Below are 20,984 nucleotides of genomic sequence, written 5' to 3'. Positions count from 1 at the left end.
CACGTTGGGGCGATTACCCTGGAGGCAAAGTTAGCTTGTTTGACGGTATTAAAAAATTGTTAAATAAAATGTCAATGGGCCGTTCTTTTTAGGCGTATAAACAATGAAATACCTCCTATAATTCGCGCAGGTGGTACAAAACTAAACATGTTTAGTAAATAAAACGTAAAATAAAATGTATTATGGGTTTTAATTTAAAGAAATCACAAATCGCAATCACACCAATTAATGTACACCACATTTAATCTTACAACATTTGTTTATTTATTTTTTGGAATTAGAAGTACGAAAAAACTTCGAGGTCAAAATTACCCATAAAATTATGATATTTTCATCTGGTATCCCTAACATGATTGTTATGCAGCTAAATTAAGAAGAAGTTTAAAAATGGCTGACCTCAGACTCTTACCTACCTACGTAATTTGGGCGGATAATTTTACAAATAATGTTTTGTTAATTTGCGTAAATAATTGTGATATTTTTATTGAAATCGTTTGATTCTACATTGCTTTGAGTGTAACGTAATTTTACGATGTTATTCACACATATTGCGTTAAGAGGAAGGTGTAAAATACCGTACTTACGTGTAAAAGGTTATGATCTTATATTTTTGCTCAGAGCGGCTATTACAGCCGATTACAGAACAATTCACCAGTATTTTATCAAAGTTCAAGCATTCAAAACGCTAACCATCACTATATTTCATAAGAGAAAGCACAATTTCATACAAAACAACGATAATTAAACAAGCAACGAACAAACATGACATGTCACGTACTTATTTGTTTGCCACAACCTCGGTTGTGGCAGCGGTGGAAAAGTGAAACTATGACAAGGACAAACAATAACAGCGCTTTCTCTGCTACTCCTACTGAAAGATACATAAGACTATCCCGTTCGGTCATTTTCCCCCACTCCTCATGACCGATCCAGTTATACTAGATTCATGTGGTGGTCCAAAGGACTAAAGAACAGCTGTCAGTCCATAGACCTAGCATTACATAGACCAGCTATACGCGTGCGCCCGTAAGGGATAGACATAGATGACGTCATAAACGTGGGGATACCATATTGGTAAAAATTACCCCAATATTTGATATAACGTTGGGGCGATTACCCTGGAGGCAAAGTTAGCTTGTTTGACGGTATTAAAAAATTGTTAAATAAAATGTCAATGGGCCGTTCTTTTTAGGCGTATAAACAATGAAATACCTCCTATAATTCGCGCAGGTGGTACAAAACTAAACATGTTTAGTAAATAAAACGTAAAATAAAATGTATTATGGGTTTTAATTTAAAGAAATCACAAATCGCAATCACACCAATTAATGTACACCACATTTAATCTTCACAACATTTGTTTATTTATTTTTTGGAATTAAAAGTACGAAAAAACTTCGAGATCAAAATTACCCATAAAATTATGATATTTTCATCTGGTATCCCTAACATGATTGTTATGCAGCTAAATTAAGAACAAGTTTAAAAATGGCTGACCTCAGACTCCTACCTACCTACGTAATTTGGGCGGATTATTTTACAAATAATGTTTTGTTAATTTGCGTAAATAATTGTGATATTTTTATTGAAATCGTTTGATTCTACATTGCTTTGAGTGTAACGTAATTTTACGATGTTATTCTCACATATTACGTTAAGAGGAAGGTGTAAAATACCGTACTTACGTGTGAAAGGTTATGATCTCATATTTTTGCTCAGAGCGGCTATTACAGCCGATTACAGAACAATTCACCAGTATTTTATCAAAGTTCAAGCATTCAAAACGCTAACCATCACTATATTTCATAAGTGAAAGCACAATTTCATACAAAACAACGATAATTAAACAAGCAACGAACAAACATGACATGTCACGTACTTATTTGTTTGCCACAACCTCGGTTGTGGCAGCGGTGGAAAAGTGAAACTATGACAAGGACAAACAATAACAGCGCTTTCTCTGCTACTCCTACTGAAAGATACATAAGACTATCCCGTTCGGTCATTTTCCCCCACCCCTCATGACCGATCCAGTTATACTAGATTCATGTGTCAGTCATTGAAGTGACAAGTGACATTTGACATTTCGGACTATGGAAAAGACCACCATCTACACTAGCGCCCCTAGCGGCGAATTCATACGCGTTAGCCCTCATTGACTTATGGATTTAACAAAAGGAAGATTTTTTATCCATGATTGACTTATAGTTTGTCAAGGGACTGTCTTTGTCTTGCACTGGTGCTGGCGCCCAGAAGAAGGGGATGAGTGTAGTTTTATTGTTCTTATTTACTGACAGATTTGCTTATTCAACTATATGAAATAATCTTACCGAAGACGAGGCAGTATGGCTTATGGTCTTAGCCTGTCCAGAAGAAACAAATAAAAACTTTAAAAAAAGTTTTATAGGTTTGGCATTGACAGTTCATCTTGTTTGCTTACGTCACGGACCTAGAATAATAAAAAAACTCCATGGTTCACGTTTGCTTTTGCGTTTCGCATTAATTCGTTTAATTAAGATGATTAAGATGAATTTGGTGCACTATTTACATCAACATTAGACCTGTACATCATCTAGCAATAAAGATATTCTATTTAATAAAGTAAACGGTGTAGTATTAAAAACAGCAAGCAAACCACCTATATATACTCGGATCTCTTCAAACTACAATGTCTAAGCTCAAGGGACCGAATAACCTCTTTATAGTCTTGGACAAGACACAAAATACGTGCTCAGAGCAGTACTTGTTGTGTTGCCGCGCCTGCTTGTCCACCGACGGCCGATTGTACAATATTCATGATTATAAACTTGTTAACGCTTTCTCTGCCATCACTGGAGCTCCTGTAAGTGTTAACGACTAGCCAAAATAACACTTGTAGTCTAATAAGTAAGGGAGTAACATTTGTATGGTACAGTCAGATGTAAAAATATGGGTGTAGACAACTTACTCAAACATATGTCCCATAGTTCTTAATTCGCTGACATAAGAGCTATGGTACATATTTTTGAGTATGATTTGTGCACCCATATTTTTACATGTGACTGTACAACCTTAGTTTCTCCAGATTTGTCATAACTCGATAGGGAATATTATGCGAAACTCTGCGCAGGGGCCGCCTCTACCACAATCTGAGGGTCTATCGCAAAACAAGAAAATCGAAGTTTCGTTATCTAACATCTCTGTGACTCTTGCATATTCGAGCGACAAAGAGGCAGATAGCGAAATTTCGGATTCGCGTTTCCCGTTAGGTCCTCTGTAAACAAACTGCCTTGATGCATTAATGTCATATTTTATTATTTCTGAAAACTTGTCAAAGACCTGTTAAAGGTACAGTATGTATAAGTTACTCTATGGTTTACTAAAAAGGTTAGTGCTGCACTCTGGTGGCAGAACATTGCAGTAATATCCCCTATTGGAAGTCATCCAAACAAACTTATTTTGTTAACTAATATAACTCACAGTTTAGGGGTCCAGACACTGGCATGGATCAGGTTCGCGTTGACAGACTGACTTTTCACAACTACCCCACTTTGTACCCAAATGTCAAAACCTACCCCCATTGTCTATACATAACATACCTCCCCCATTAAGAGAGTTCACTATTTTATAAAGTTCACTAACACTATTACCTAACCCTACACTATGCTACTGTTACACTACTTTAACACTTCCACTATTCTTCCTCCGTCTCTACATTTCTACATTCAGACAGCTCTGACTCACTGCCGCTATCGCTATCCGCTAGGGCTATTCTCTTATAATCGGGTGAGTCTGGGGGTGTGGTCTGTCTAGCACGTTTGTGGCTGCTGGATGCGGTATTTTGTGGGTTTCCGTGTATCGTGATGTCCTGGGGTCCGGACACCCCTATGATATCCGCCCAACGATGAGGCGAAGGTATCGCAACTCGGGTATACTCGTCATCGTCATCCGTAGCATCATCGGTTACCTCAGGGACCTTCTGTTGTCCTTCCCCCCCGCAACCGAGCATTTGATTGATGTGTCGTACTAACATCTTATCGTTCCATTTCACTAAGTATCTGCAGACCCCTAGTCGCTTTTCCACCGTCCCTTTCAACCAGCGTGGTCCACCGCAGTAGTTCTTTACATACACTGACTGTCCAGTATTAAACTCCCTGTGCTTTGTCTCACTATTCTTCTCTATTACCTTTTCCTTATCAACACATCTGAAAGACAGGGGGTTCAACCTATCGAACTTAGTTCTAAAACGCCTGTTGTTCAGGAGCTCAGCCGGAGTTTTATCATTGACGCTGTTTGGTGTGGTACGTAAACCATACAGTATCGCTGGTAATCTCACTTCCCATGGTCCAGATGTTATTTTCCTTAATTTAGCCTTCACTGTCTGCACCGTTCTTTCCGCTTGACCGTTGGTCGCAGGGTGGTAAGGGGCGGACAGGACTTGTCTGATCCCTTGGGATTCTAAGTATTTACGGAACTCCTCTGAAACAAAACTTCTTCCATTATCACTTACAAGTACATCAGGAAGACCTTGTTCTGCAAAAACATCCCGCAATATTCTTATTAACGTAGAGCTACTCATATCTGGCACGATCTTGACCTCTGGCCACTTAGAATAAGCGTCAATTACAATTAAAAATACCTTTCCTTGAAATGGCCCAGCGTAATCCATATGTAGTCTAGACCATGCTTTATCGGGCTTTATCCAATGATGGGTAACTTTAGATGGCATATTTCGATTTTCTGCACACACGTTACAGCTCTTCACCATGTCTTCAATTTGCTTATCCATCGCAGGCCACCAAAAATAGCTTCTCGCCATAGCCTTTGTGATCACAATACCGTCGTGATTCATATGCAGCTCCTCCAGCACTTTTCCTCGCATCTTCTCTGGTATAACCACTCTATTTCCCCATAAAATGCAATCTTTATACATGGAAAACTCGTCTCGCTTTTGCCAGTAAACCTTGTACTCGTCATTACTCTTCCCAGGCCATCCGTTACGTATCCAATATAATATTTTACTGAGACACTTATCCTTTTTTGTCAAGTTGGCCACTTCTATGGCAGAAAATTCCAATTCAATGGGTGTCTCCTCTATTAGTAGAATTCCTAAAAAATCCTCTTCCGGCGTTTCCGTACCTGGTGGACCTGGCCATCGACTGAGGGCATCTGCGTTTCCAATTTTTTTCCCCTGGACATATTGTATTTCATAGTCGTAAGAGTTCAGTAGTTTTTCTCGTCGCCACTAATATAACTCACAGTTTAGGGGTCCAGACACTGGCATGGATCAGGTTCGCGTTGACAGACTGACTTTTCACAACTACCCCACTTTGTACCCAAATGTCAAAACCTACCCCCATTGTCTATACATAACATTAACCAAAAGAGATTTGCATCTAATTGTTTTGACATTTTTGTTTCCTTTGTATTAATAAACTCATTGCTTTACTTTAATATAAATTTCTCTCTATATAACGAAAACTCTCTACAGAGTCAAAAAACGTCCTGTCCCTTGAGTAACGCTATATGGGGCATTTTCTATGAAAAGGGACCTTATTGTCGATGACACTTACGCCGCACAGCGTCGCGCGACATTATATTTATATCGGAGCATCGTTAATAATGGCGTAAGCACTATCGACAATAAGGTCCCTATTTATAGAAAATACCACATATATAGTTTACACTGTATATGATATTATTTCTTTGAACAGGTTTTCAAGGACAAGCTTCCTCAATATCTATGCTCGCACTGCTGCACTTTACTGATGAAATGTGTCTCGTTCAGGAAGATGTGTATCCAAACACAACAACGGCTTATGCCTGAGTTGCTGAGAGGACAGGTAACTTTTTTTTTATATCTTTTTTTTAAGGATGGGGTTTTGTCACTCAGTGACGATGTCACCCCCGTACTGAGGTCTATAGTATGTACTGCAGTATTACCTACACGACTACATTATTTTTAAGTATAGCTTGCACATCATCCTGGCCTCGTCTGATTATCAGACTCTGACAGTGGCGACTACAGGTATAGGTACAGGTAACTTAGAAAAACATTTTATTTCTAAGGTCAATGATGCAGCCAATTCTGCCATACGGGAAGTTCCGTACAGAGGCATATATTTCTTTTGTTTTCAACCATAGGGATAGGAGCCTATTTGCTTTTGACTGCTAAAACTAAAAGCAATCGCTGCTCTGTCGAGAAAATTACGAATTGTGTACTGTTTTAGAAAAAAATGCTTGTTGACGGAATTACCCGTATTGACCTTACTAAAGTTTTATAACCTTGCTTCAGGTTCAGATTTATTTGTTACACATTCGATTATTATTCACAAGAAGGATTTGTTGTTGTTGTATGTCCTAGGGCACCCCGAAGGTGCATAGAGCCTCCACAAGATCCTTCCACGCCTTTCTGTCTTGAGCAACCTTCTTGGCCTCGTTCCAGCTCAGTCCTGCTCGCAGCTCCTTCTCACGGAACACGGTACTTAATCGCGTATAATTGAGATTTAAAAATACCTCCGACATTTCCAGGATGGCATTGTCCTGTCCCTGTGGTCTCGGAGAAGATTGGCCAAAGTTGATACCAACATCTTTTATACCTCAGGTCTTATGAACTACCAGCACTTAGTCTTGTTTATCAACTTGAATGTTTTGCACACTAGGGACATCATCAGTCGACCGACACACAACACTCACAACTATTATTAGTTTCCGTTGGTTTGTAATTGTAATTATTTTCTTGATTTTCCAGTTAAACACAAATTACATTCGCAGTATAAATCAGCCTTCTCTACAATTCATCAATTTGACCACAACTGAAGTTGAAACTATTGAATACATCCCTAAAGACACAGATATTACGGCTGCACCAGAAAATGATATTAAAACAATGGAAACCCTAACACAAGGCATAAACTTAGACACATCATTAGCAGTAAACATAAAACATGAACCTAACATAGATATAGTTGACATAAATAATATTTTAAACAATACTGATGAAATGAAACAATTTGATATTGAAATAGATGAAGAAAGTAACCATAATGTAAAAGATGAAAATAGATTAAAAAGGACCAAATTTAAGATAGAAATTGACAGTGAAAATGGTGATGTAATGAATGTTAATAGAATCAAATCTGATATGGATGGAGGTATTGGGAATGAAAATGAAGATATAGGTGGTGTCAGTGTAAAAAATGAACCAAACTTAGGAATTGGGGACCATATTGAGAATATAAATGATATCAGTAGTATAAAGAATGTTAAAAATTCAGTAAAAAAGCGAAAAGGAAACAGTAATACACAAAACGCTAACAATTCAGTAAAAAAGCGTAAAAGAAATAAAAAAGAGGAGAAAACTGAATGTAATCTTAATGAAAAAAATACGGGCCCCAAACCGATTCGCACAAGGAAAAGAATAAAAAATGAAAAGGAAGAAATGCGAAAGAATAAGATTTTCGAAAGTGATCATTCAGTGCAAATAGTTATTTTGAGCAAGGTAAGAATTTGTTACCTTTATTAACTGAATTATAAGTATATCTATCTGTCTATTGCAACATTTAGTTTACCCATTTCTGGACATAATTATGCCTCCTTCAAATATGGCCAAGAGTTACGTCCCTTGCCACTTGGGACCAGTGTCCTTCAACCATCATTCTGGTGGGCAACCCTGACCCCTCTGATCTTCCCTGGGCCTCCATTTTAAGAGGAAAGGGGACAGCCGCTTCTCCATACAAACGTAGTCCCCATTTTCCTCTCTGAATATTGACATTATGGAAAATATTTTTACATAATTAGATTTACGAAAGGGTTGTTTGTTTTTTCGTTTTTTTTAATTATTATGAATTAATAGCGAATAACAAATTTCATATAAATGCGCATAACTCTTGTAATAATTTAAAATTTGGAAAAAAATCAAACGAAGCAGCACAGATGTGATCAATATACATCAAATTGCATCAAAATAGTTTCAATAATATATATAGGAAAATGAGTATGTCTAAATGAAAAGGCAATTTCGCGCGGTCGTCCACTTTCTTAATAATTGTGTATTGTCACGCGTGGCTCACTGCGATTTCGTCGCGTCTAGGGTTCCCTACAAGTACATGCGGCCCACACTAGAGTTGTGCATGCTCGTTTACTAAAAAGATCGCTCCAAACTAGTACAATCTCACAACTGTACTAGTTCGGTCTTTTAGTACAATAGTACAACGAGAGAAACTTAGCATAATAAGCGGCTATCTGCTATCTCGCTCATACTAGCCGCCGGGCGGGAGCCGGTCGGCCATCTTTGCTCGCACGCGCTCGGCGAGCCGGCAAGTTGTTTAGTTCAGTCTAGAGATGGGCGAAATGTGTCAGTAAAAAGAAAAGAGTGATATATATCTTTCTCTCACTGGGATATATATCACTCTTTTATATCTTTATATCCGTATGCGTCACTGCTCCCGCTCGCAACTGTATCGGGCCGATACAGTTACTATCGATACTATCGGCACTTGCTCACTTTACGTCATGTTATGAGTGAGAGAGAGGACACTAGAGTAGTTAGTATACCGTGGCGAGATTGTTTCTTTCATTTTGTATATTGGATGTCTTGGATGATTATATCATGATGGATATTGGATATAGATCGATTCATTCACGAAGGCGCTTGCTTTGGTTCGTATTGTCATGCTCATGCTATTACTTTAGGTTTGACAAATCTGCGCATCGTGAATTGCGCTATTTATAACCTTGACCTTGCATTTAAAAATATTGACGTTATTGAATTTTAATATTTTTGCGTAATAAAATACCTTATTGCGGTTTGTTTACATTTTATTAAATACCTAAAGGAATACACTAGAATACACTCAAGTCCCGTCGAAACGAACGAGGTCAAAGCAAAGCGAACGATTTGCAAAATTTTGGAAATATGACCTAAATTAGTTTGCATATGCATAGTTCAATTCTAACTTTGTAGGAACAAAACGCAGCTAGTGTATAATAACAACGAAAATAATCATACTAGGTCCAAAAAACTTTAAGCTTTAAAACTTTAAGCAATAGAACTCAATTTGACTCATCACATCATTGCATTGTACTTCGGTTGACCGACGGCGTCGACGCGCGGCCGAGACAAAGAGACAATAGACATCGCTTATCTTACCTATCTATTCACTTTAGTAAATCCTTGCCGGGGGTGCGACGGTGCGAGTGTACGGATATATTGGGATATACTGATATATTCGGATTCGTAAAGACAAGAAGAGTGATTCATGAAAAGAGAAAGATATATATCCTTTATATCTATATCCCCTGAGCTACCCATCTCTAGTTCAGTCGGATCGCTTTGCTGTCATTGCCACTCCTCGGTTCTCGCTCCCATTCTGTTTCGTTCGCGTGTAGTGTACTAAAACGTACTAAGAGCAGAATCATTAGGGAATAGTTCGGTCTAGTACAGTGGAGGGAATCGTGTCTTTTTGATTTTAGTACATGTACTACACCAACCTAGCCCACACCAATTTTGGTGTCTAGCAGTAGTAGTTGCCGCGCACCGCTACGGAATGGAAGCCTGCTTGCGCTTGTTAGTTAGTTAGTTAGTGCGTTTTGTTAGAGAGTGAATCTTCTGTACCTAAATAGTACTATTGCTTATTCTGTGGTATTGTGTTTAGGAAGAGCAGCTGGCTGAGTTGGCAGCGCGCCGGGAGGGCAGGAACTACTTGGAGTCTCAGTTCAAGTGCGAGGTGTGTTACAAAGGATACGGGATGAAGCCCGCTTATGAGAACCACGTGGAGCGGCATAATTCTGTGAGTCCTTTTATCTTATTTCATCATCATCATCATTTACTAGCTGCTCAAGCTTCTACCTGCGACTTTGTCTGCGTAGGTGATGATGATGATGAATATAAACTATCCCACGTCCTTCCACGGACCTCAAACTATCTCCATACCAAATTTTATCTAAATCGGTACAGCGGTTTAAGCGTGAAGAGCCTCTTCACCGCTGAAGAGAAGAGGTAATAGACAGACAAACTTTCGCATTTATAATATTAGTATGGATTTTAATATTATTTTTAACAAGTTTTTTTTAAGACACACTAACTTACAAACCAACATACATACTAACAGGGCAAGTTAAATAAAACTTGTAAAAAGTAATATTAGGTTTTTATATTAGGCTTGTAAAAAGTAATATTAGTATGGATCAAAATCCATACTAATATCATAAATGCGAGAGTGTGTGTCTGTTACCTCTTCACGCTTAAACCGCTGTCCCGATTTGGATAAAATTTGGTGTGGAGATAGTTTGAAGCCCGCAGAAGGTCAAGATAGTTTTTATCCCGAAAGTCATCCCTTAAGAGGGTGAAAAGCGGGGTGGAATTGATATAGATTTAGATTAAGATTAATGAATTGCCTGATAATTTGTGTGCATGTGCTCAAATTGAATGATTGCCATGAGACTTTATCCAGGCGCTATATTTACTTTAGCTGCTGGTAAGTCCACGCAGACGAAGTCGCGGGCAAAAGTTATATAGCCTATATTTATTTTCAACCAAAAGGTACCACATTGTCGCTTGTTGATAAGGTTGATTTCTAATTGAAGCTATATGGAAATAGCGCCTTACTGACAAGCGACAATAAGTACCCTTTTGGTTGAAAATGGCAAATTTATACATTTTAGAGCATTGGTCCGTACGCGTGCGAGATCTGCCAGGTTCGCTTCGCGAGTAGTAAAAGGAGGAATCAGCACCAGAGTTTGCATCAAATGAAGATGTTCTGCAAGCTATGCGACTTCGTTTCTAGGAGCAAGTAAGTGTCTCTATCGAAGCTTGTTATTTATAGTATGGTATAGAACAGGGATGTTGCGAATATCCGCATCCGCAACCGCGGAACTTCCGCATTATTTTCAACATCTGCATCCGCATAAAATCGAATCGGAGCTCGATGCGGATATGGAACAGGTAGGTACAGGAACGTCTTAGCGGCGGCGTAAGCGCTAGGTAATTTCGTCATTAGCCAATAGGTCTCGTTTCGTTTTTGTGATTCGTCGATCGAGCACTTTAGCCTATGACGGACAGCGACAAGAAGTGAAAAGTTTGTTTTATTTGGACTTTATAGTAATGCGATTGTGGGGCACCTATATTCTTGTTCAAATACTAAAACATTCGTTTAAAAATTTTTTACTAAAGTGTAATAATTTACTCTTTTTATGTGCCTAATCTCGACATCCGCGTCCGCGGATGTGAGCCTTTAAAAATCCGCATCTGCATCCGCGTCCGCGGATGTCAAAAAATCGGCATCCGCAACATCCCTGGTATAGAATAATAAACAGTTATTATGCACAAAATCTTTACACTGTTATGTACATAAATACTAACACCACAATAGTGCGGACATCTACTTGAGCATCGTTAGAGATGTGCACAGTTGCACACTGCAGCAATGTCGTATTATTATTAAGCAAACAACTCAAAATTTGCATCAGATTACTTTGCCACACGTGTGGATAAAATGCAACTTTCTCATCAGTTTTTAGGGTTCCGTACCCAAAGGGTAAAAACGGGACCCTATTACCAAAGATAGATATAACTCCGTAATAGATGGATACAGTCTAAGGAAAAAGCGTGCCTCAAAATTCAAGAAAATTTGATTCTCGTTCAAAGGGCGCTACTAGCTTTGGCCTACTGTCGTATAGATGGCGTTATTCATATTCATATTCATATATTTATTCATAATAGTTCGTATTACATGTCACAATATTATAAATTATTTACAAAATATGATTTGTATTGTAGCTAATGTACGTTTTTACATAATAATATTAGTAATATAAAAATTAGAATAAATTAAATCTATGATTAGGAACTTATTTTGTACTCCATAAACTCATTAAAGCTATAAAAAGTGTGCTCGATAAGCCATCGTTTCAGGTGCATTTTAAAGCTCGTTAATGACGACGCATTCGTGACATGACTCGGCAGTCGGTTGTACACAGTCGGCCCCATCACGTGGGTTAGTTTCGCTGACTTGGCTAACCTATGCTTAACACCCAGGAGTCTGTGGGCATTCCGCAAGTTACGACCGTGGACGTCAGCTCCTCTCGCGTATTCATTAAGGTGACATCGCACATAGACAGCCACTTGGTATATCACCACAGAGGGCAGCGTGAGTATGTGGAGGTCCTTAAAGTGTGGTTTTGCAGATGTACTTTGTCCTACCTGCACAATCGCTCGCACGGCTCTTTTTTGCATTCGGAAGACACGCTCCCATTCGGCAGCGCGGCCCCACAGCTCCGCGCCGTATTGGAGGATCGAGTGCACAGTGGCAAAATAGCAAGTCCTCACCACATCCCTGGGCACCACCCTTGCCAGGCGTCGCAGTGCGAAGCAGGCACCCGCCAGTTTGTTACAAACTTTAGTAGTGTGTGCCTCCCACCGGAGGCCCCTATCAAGTTCAATGCCCAGGAATGCGGTGTTTTGGACCTGGCCTACTTTGACACTGTCCACAAGTACCACTAGATTCCTAGGATCCCTTCCTGCAAGATGGAAATGCAGGAAATGGGTCTTATTTAGATTAAGTACTAAGCCGTTTACACTGAAATACCGCGATACCTGACTAGAAACTTCATTTAGGCGCAGCTCGAGTTCGTCTATATTAGGTGCGGATACTACAACAGCGACGTCATCAGCATACATATAAGCTTCTCCCGCTGTTATTGCTTTCGGAAGGTCATTTAGAAGCAGCGAGAAAAGTATATTCGACACTGACGACCCTTGCGGAACCCCCATTGCCGTCGATATCGCTTCCGATCTCACTTTGCCCCCGTCACCGACCACTGCCTGGGACCTAGCGTGAAGCATATCTATTAAGAGTGCGTGTGCTTTCCCCCTTATGCCATAGTGGCGCAGTTTGATAGCAAGCACGCTGTGGTCGGCAACATCGAACGCCTTCGACAGGTCACAGCACAACAAAGCGACCTGCCGGCCCTGTTCTCGAGCACCCACGACACAGCGCACCAGCTCGCGCGTCATCGCGCAAGTCGAGCGGCCCGCGCGATAGGCATATTGCCGTGCAGACAGCGCGTCGGTAGCCGTAAGAAACTCTGTTAGTCGCGAACTGAGGCCATTTTCAAACACCTTAGCCACCGCTGGAATTATGGAGACGGGTCTGTATCCATCAATGTCTTCTCTTTTCCCTTTTCCCTTAAACACAGGCGAAATTTTACTAGTTTTAAGGGAGGAGGGATAGACCCCCTCGAAGATGCATTGATTATACAGATTCGCCAGCACAGGTGATAGAGGAGCGGCAGCGATATATATGAGCTCCATAGAAATATCATACAAATCTTTAGTGGCTTTGTGTGGGATGTGTTTGGTGATTATTCGGAATACCTCAGCTGCAGAGAACGGACGGAGGAACAGGCCACAATCTGCCGGCGCGCAGGCAAGGCTCACCGCGGCGCGCACCCGCGTCAGGTCGGCGCTCGGCGCTCCACATGCCGCCGCCGCGGACGCAAACCGTTGGTTCATGGCACTCGCAGCGTCCTGTTTCGATGCGAAACTGGTCCCGTCTGAATCTACGACAACATCAAAAAAATCTGCCAGCGGGCGTGAGGTTTTGCCTCGTTCCTTATTTACGATTTGCCACATGGATTTGGAGGCACTTTGGCTCTTTTTTATAACATTTTTATAATGGTCGTATTTAGTCTGCCTAACGAGCTCGTTATACCTCTTATGTGTATTGTCGATTATTTGTTTTAGGCATTGACGGTTTCGTTTGTTATTTAACAATTTTAACGCATATCAGTGAAAGACCATGGGTCAAAATCATAAAAATAATTAATGCAAATAAAAAAAATCATTTATCCATATTTAAATACATTTTATCGTATTTTTATAAATATTTATTTTTAGTTTTAAAGTGTGTCGACAGATGGCAGTGAATTTACTGGGGTTACAAAATTTACTATGACAGTACCGCTCTAGTATAAGTTACTCTATGGTGATAGCTAGACAGTTGAAATTTTCACAGATGATGTATTTCTGTTGCCGCTATAACAACAAATACTAAAAACAGAATAAAATAAATATTTAAGGGGGGCTCTCATACAACAAACGTGGTATTTTTTGCCGTTTTTTGCGTAATCTTACGGAACCCTTCGTGCGCGAGTCCGACTTGCACTTGGCCGGTTTTTTGAAATTGAAATTGAAAATCTTTATTTCAGGTCTGTCGGCCCATATTTTGTTAGTTTACAGTTCTTAAAAATATATTAGTAAACACACATAAATTGTAAAATAAATAAATTAAAATTTAAATTATAAATAAATTAGCTTCAATTCCATAAAATTTTATTAAAAATTACACATCCATTAAATGCCATTACTTTTACTTTTATTTACTTTTATTTTGAACAATCAAGAGAGCCTTTACCAGCTGGTGTGGTGAAAACGTAATTTTCATGGATATGTGCAGGTCACAGGCGATGCTGCACCACGGCCTTCACGAGGGCCGGACCTATGTGTGCCAGCATTGTGGCAAGAGTTTCAAGTGAGTTTATTTATTATTTGGTGGCTATGGTGGCTGTGTTTTGTAATATTTTCTGTTTGCATGTACCTAGTTTTAAAATTTCAAACACAATGTAATATTGTTACTGAAATAAAATTGATGATCATGATGATGATTAAGTACTAGCGACCCGCCCCGGCTTCGCACGGGTAGTTCAACTAATTTACACAAAACCTTTACAAATAATACATATAAACCTTCCTCTTGAATCACTCTTTCTATTAAAAACCGTTGCGTAGTTTTAAAGATAAGCATACATAGGGACAGACGGACAGACAGCGAAAAGCGACTTTGTTTTATACTATGTAGTGATACGAATTTATTAGGATCGTCACAACGCGGCCCTTCAGCTGGATACCAAATTTCAGCTTGCTAGGTCATCTGGAAATGGGTTAGGTTTTTGATGTTAATTGAATCAGTCAGTCAATATGTCAGTGAGAAAAATCCCGATTTTTAGATGTTCGTACCTTAATAACCGGCTGAGCTATATTCATGACATTTGGGGTTCTAATTAGCCTTAATGGTGTTTATAAATGAACCAAATTGCATGTGTTTATGTAAAATAGATTTTGAGTTACGTAGAGGTCAAAAGTGGCTCCAAATGGTTCGTGTAATATAACACACGGCCTTGCCACTCTTAATCCTAATAATTTTTAAATTCCTCCTCCTCTCCTGCGGTCCCCAAAACGTCGGAGGTAAATTTAAAACCTTATTTTACGCGATTAAATCCCGTTTTAGTAAACAATAATTTGTTAAAATTGTCTCTATAGTGTAGCCTGTTGAAAGAAAAGTACAGTCAGCGATAAAAGATTGTATGAAAAATGTAATTTTTGACCAAAAACTTCATTTTTTAGAAAGAGTACGTCCTACCTGTCTCACATGCGTACCCAGCATCTCGCGATGAACGTAGCCTGCGACGAGTGCGGCGAGGTGTTTGTCGGCGAACACGGACTCAGGTTGCATAAGGGAAAAACTCATGCCAAGGTAAGGTACAAAACCCTTCAGAGGGACGCTGGTTCGATTCCAGCCCTGGACACTGGAGGCACGCGGTCACTGCACCCCTACCACCGTCTACAGTCAACAATCTGTTTATTTGTTTGCCACAATACACACAAAATATTAAAATTGAGTTAGTCGCGCCTAAAGATGTTTTTCTTCAAAAATACATATAAATACTGTTAAAAATATTCGCATATCACTTTTTTTTTCCAGAGAATAAAGTGCGAAACATGCTCAGCGATGTTTCTGAGCTTAGCCGCTCTGGACAGACATACGGACACGGCCGGCGAGCATAGAGACCTGTGGCCGTGCGAGCAGTGCGGCGAGAACTGTGCGAGCGAGAAAGCGCTACACAAACATGTTGGGGACACACATCCGACGGTGTCAATTCGATGTGATAAGGTCAGTGCAAGCACAGAATAAATAATAGTACTACCCAGATGACTTAGCTGGGGGTTTTAGTAAAAAATGGTACCATTTACTTTTCTTCGAAAAACCATCAACTTTTGGGTTATTTAGACTTAGAATCACGAGTACTATTGAATGAGACAAACAAAAAAAGTGTCCCCAGTTTTTCATACAATTTTTGGGTGTCAGTTTTTAAACGGTCCATACAAAATGTATGTGAAACTGAAATTTTTTTGGGGAAATTTATTTTTCTTTTTAAATCGATACTCCACGTGATTCTGAGTTGAAATAACCCAAAAGTTGATGGATTTTCGATAAAAAGTGTATGGTACACTTTTAAGTGAAAATGCCCTTCTAACCCCTTGTTTGTAAACAGTGTTCGATATCGTTCCCGACCACCGAAGCATACACGACCCACGTGTCGCGCTCACACCTCCAACAGAAGAAGAAAATCGACACACGACAGCGAAGGTGCCTTAAGCCGAAACCCTCCGAGAAAAGTGAGGCTATCTGCGAGCAATGCGGATTTAAAGTGCCGGTAATATATTAGTCCCATTTCTTAAAGTATTGCCAATAAGTTACACAAACCACGTGTCGCGCAAGCATCTCTAATTGATGATACCGCAAGCGGGGGCCCTTCGCCTTCGTGAAGAAAGAGTGCCCTTCGGACACAAAGTGCCGGTAATAAACTCCATTAGTCCCATTTAATTCACAATTCGTCGCATCCATGGTTGGTACCTACATAGTAGCAAGTATCTCAGATAGAAGACCGACGCGTAACGCGATACCGCAAGCGGGGGCCCTTCGTGAAGAAAGAGTGCCCGGCGGCCGGATATGCGAGCAGTGCGGAGACAAAGTGCCATATTTGATATGTTTTGTGGTAACTGAATTGTAAAACGTCGGCTTTTGCCTGGGGTCCGCTTGACAACTAATCCCAAGAATTGACAGAGGCACTAGTTTTTACGAAAGCGACTGCCATCTGTCCTTCCAACCCAGAGGGGAAACTAGGCCTTATTGGGATTAGTCCGGTTTCCTCACGATGTTTTCCTTAACCGAAAAGCAGCTATCGATATTTCGTACATAAGTTCCGAAAAACTCATTGGTACGAGCTGAGGTTTGAACCCGCGACCTCCGGATTGAAAGTCGCATGCTCTTACCGCTAGGTTATCAGCGTTTACACGTGTCAGTTATTAAGAGGCCGGTGTCGATATTGGAGCAAAAATGTAAAATTGATAGATTTAGTCGTTGAAATTATACACGTTTTGTTACGTAATATCTAAATAACAAGTATTGGTTTCTATTAGCACGTCTTCTCATCTTGCCTTTTAATAATGAGGTCGCGAGCGTGCGTCACCGGTAATATATGAAGAGAAGGGGCAGTTTTTAAAAATTCATCAAAAAATTATGGTGGTAAATTATACAAATAGATGTATAAGAATAGTTTCAGCGAATGTTGTAGATTGTTTAAGTATCAAAATTACGTTGAAATTAAGTCGATTTTCAGAGAAATTGTCACTTGTTTTGAAGTAATTTCTGGAGAAAATTTAATTCGTTTAACTTTCATTTCCTCGAACTCATATAACAAAAATGTAATCTGATAAAGGTCAAGTACAGAATATGTGAAATACAAATTTACCATTTTTAGTAGTCCAAACTTTACAAAATTTACAAATAAGAGCGACAAAATCAGTGCTTTACGCGCGTTTACCTAAACGTCCATCAAGAAAAAAAATCATTATTAATTTAGTGAGTCTGTTTTCAAAAAATTGATCTAATAAAAGGCAAGATAAGAAGACGTGCTAATAGAAACCAGTACTTGTTATTTCAAATAGGTAACAAAAGGTGTACAATTTCACCGACTAAATCTATCAATTTTACATTTTTGCGACTAAAATAGACACCGGACTCTTAATAAAATTAAAATATTACAAATACCTATTAATGTAATTTTGTGGCAGTTCGCATCGATGCTGATACAACATAATCAACTCAAACATCAGGCGCCAAAACCATATGTCTGCAATGTCTGCTCGAAGGGCTTCACCTCAAAAGAAAATTTAATTGTAAGTATTATAATTAATTAATCAATAATGAATAATATCATACCATATTTATTTATTTATTATATATTGTAGAAGCAGGACATCCCGGGTTCAAATCCTGACAACGTCATTTATTTGTGTGTACATCACATATGTATTTGTTCTTGAGTTATTGATGTTTTCTATGTATTTAAGTTAAAGCCATTTATTTCACACATATACGTTTAGGGATGTAAATTACACATAAATTACAAAATTACAACGTTAGAAAATACAATATTTAATAAATAGTTAAATACCTTATAAAAACAAATCCACATCAAAAATATTAAACTCATCAACATTATTAGTATTATTACATTACCAAATAAAATCTATCACAATACAAATAAACTTTAAACTTAAATAGATGTCATATACAAAAGAAAAAAAACCGGACAAGTGCGAGTCGACATCGTCCACCGAGGGTTCCGTACTTTTTAGTATTCGTTGTTATAGAGGCAATAAAAATACATCATCTGTGAAAATTTCAACTGTCTAGATATCACGGTTCATGAGATACAGCCTGGTGTCAGACAGACGGACAGACAGGAGTCTTAGTAATAGGGTTCCGTTTTTACCCTTTGGGTACGGAACCCTAAAAAAGTTGGCTAAGGGCGGGCGTCGTACGGATTGCATATATGCGACCCTATATAGTACCTATATACTATTAAAAAAAATCGACCAACACCACCGTGATCCGGGTGGCCGAGCGGTTTTAGGCATCTGCCGCGAATGTAGCTGGTTCGATTTTAGCCTTGAACACTTTTTCTTTTGTATATGAGATCTATTTCAGTTCGTACCTTCCTTATTGCTCAATGTACTATGTATGCACAGATTCATATCCGCTCGCACACGGGCGAGAAACCTTACAAGTGTAAGCACTGCTCGAGGGCCTTCACCATGAAGAGTAACCTTGAACGACACTATAAAACAGTGAGTACCATCATCAACATTAATGGATTAAACAACAGAATCAAGTCTCCCCTAGGATCAATTCTCCCCTGGAATCAAGTCTTCACTAGGATCAAGTCTACCATAGGATCAAGTCTTCCTTACTTTTGACAGGACTTTTACCAACTGTTTTAACAATTAAATTTGATTAATATGTACCTAAGTTTCGTTTTTTCCTCGCAAGTGTTGAAAAACGTCGTATGAAAAAATGTGTGTATTGGTCATTATACACAACGGCTTTCTTATTGCGCGCTCGCGTGTGCACGAGGCACACAATATCTCCTCGTGCGTAGTGACCAACGTAGCACAATTGAGGAGTGTCTTTTCAAAGGGGCTTATTTCTCTATGAAATCCATACAAAAATAAACCCTTTTACCCTATTTAAAGGGTTTATTTTTGTATGGATTTCATAGAGAAATAAGCCCCTTTGAAAAGACAACCCTACCCTTTTACCCTATTTAAAGGGTTTATTTTTGTATGGATTTCATAGAGAAATAAGCCCTTTCGAAAATACACTCCTCAATTGTATCATAATGTTCAGGTGCACCTGGGTGTCCGCGGCTGCTTCTCATGTCACATCTGTGGAAGCACCGCCACGACCAAGTATTCGCTGCGCGTCCACATCGATTCCAAACATGGCGGCCGAGGCTGGCCTAGGAGTCGCAAGCGCCAACAGGCACAGAAAATAAAAGAGAAATGAACCAATAAAGACAATATAAATAAGCTTTTTTTTTTTCTAGCAACCCTAAAAGCCGGTCACGGTGCGCCGCATCCGCCGCGTCCATAAGTGTGAGCGAGAAAATCTCTCTTTCTCGCTCTCACTTATGGGTGTGGCGCATCAAGGTCACAATGCGGTGCGGTAGTGTGTTACGGTTATAAAAGTAACAAGTCACGAGGTTGGATTATATATTAACTAGGATCCTAAACATTAGCTAATATTGAAAGCAGACTATTTTAGGCTGGCCTCACACCGAATCTAAATTAACAGTCTGAATTCCGGTGCCTCGCCTCACACATGTCTTAAATATTAGGATTGATCAGTTGTCTCACCAACGTCTGTCTTACTCTCTCCCATGAATGTCAATGGCAAGGTCAATGAGGTGGTATGGGCACGTTATGCGAAGGGACGAAAACTCCACAGTGAGGAAGGCTATGAACATCCCAAGCAACCCCAGGGGAAGAGGCAGAAGACCAGCAACCTGGTGGTCCAATGTCGAAAAAGAGATGAGGACACAAAACCTGACAAAACAGACAACCTAGGATAGATTGTCCTGGCGCCGATGTACGAGGAGACTCGACCCCAGCTGAACTGGGAAATGCGCTGGACAAAGATTAAAATTATTTCTAACGGGTCACTCACATCTTATTAAGTCGAATAGCTCGACACGTTTCGATCCAAGTTACGAGGATCCTCTTCACGAGCTATTCGACTTAATAATACGTGAGTGACCCGTTAAAAATAATTTTTATATGTTCGAGTCTCACGGGAGTTTTATAGTTAAAATATAAATAATTTACACAATAACCAGAGCCCGTACATTTTATGCTGTTGTAAAATACTATGACGCCTGACTTAGCTTTTAAGAGGCCGGTGTCGATTTTAGTCGCAAAAATGTAAAATTGATAGATTTAGTCCGTGAAATTTTACACCTTTTGTTACCTGATTGAAATAACAAGTACTGGTTTCTATTAGCACGTCCTCTTATCTTACCTTTTATCAGATTAGTTTTTTGAAAACAGACTCACTAAATTAGTAATGTTTGCTTTTCTGATGGACGTTTAGGTAAACGCGCGTAAAGCACTGATTTTGTCGCTCTTATTTGTTAATTTCGTAAAGTTTGGACTACTAAACATGGTAATTTTGTATTACACATATCCTGTACTTGACGTTTATCAGACTACATTTTATTATTATGACTTTGAAGTAGTGTAAATGAAAGTTAGACGAAATCAATTTTCTCCAGAAATTACTTCAAAACAAGTGACAATTTCTCTGAAAATCGACTTAATTTCA

At 39.3% G+C, this 20,984-nt stretch overlaps 1 protein-coding gene across 1 annotated transcript; it reads left to right on the top strand.

Annotated features, from left to right (window-relative positions):
• The first annotated feature begins 2,444 nt into the window (after positions 1–2,444).
• LOC134753155 (zinc finger protein ZFP2-like) lies at positions 2,445–19,670 on the top strand. Its single transcript, XM_063688948.1, has 12 exons — positions 2,445–2,842; positions 5,694–5,822; positions 6,731–7,480; positions 9,636–9,770; positions 10,645–10,772; positions 14,436–14,510; positions 15,383–15,512; positions 15,741–15,929; positions 16,312–16,473; positions 17,894–17,998; positions 18,854–18,952; positions 19,512–19,670. The coding sequence occupies exons 1-12, from the start codon at positions 2,669–2,671 to the stop codon at positions 19,668–19,670; spliced, it is 2,235 nt and encodes a 744-aa protein (XP_063545018.1). The 5' UTR covers positions 2,445–2,668.
• The last annotated feature ends 1,314 nt before the right edge of the window (positions 19,671–20,984 follow it).

Source organism: Cydia strobilella, chromosome 26, assembly GCF_947568885.1.
Source record: "Cydia strobilella chromosome 26, ilCydStro3.1, whole genome shotgun sequence".
NCBI lineage: Eukaryota > Metazoa > Arthropoda > Insecta > Lepidoptera > Tortricidae > Cydia > Cydia strobilella.
The sequence above is the reverse complement of the archived record's forward strand: the minus strand, read 5'-3'. Positions and strand labels throughout refer to the sequence as shown.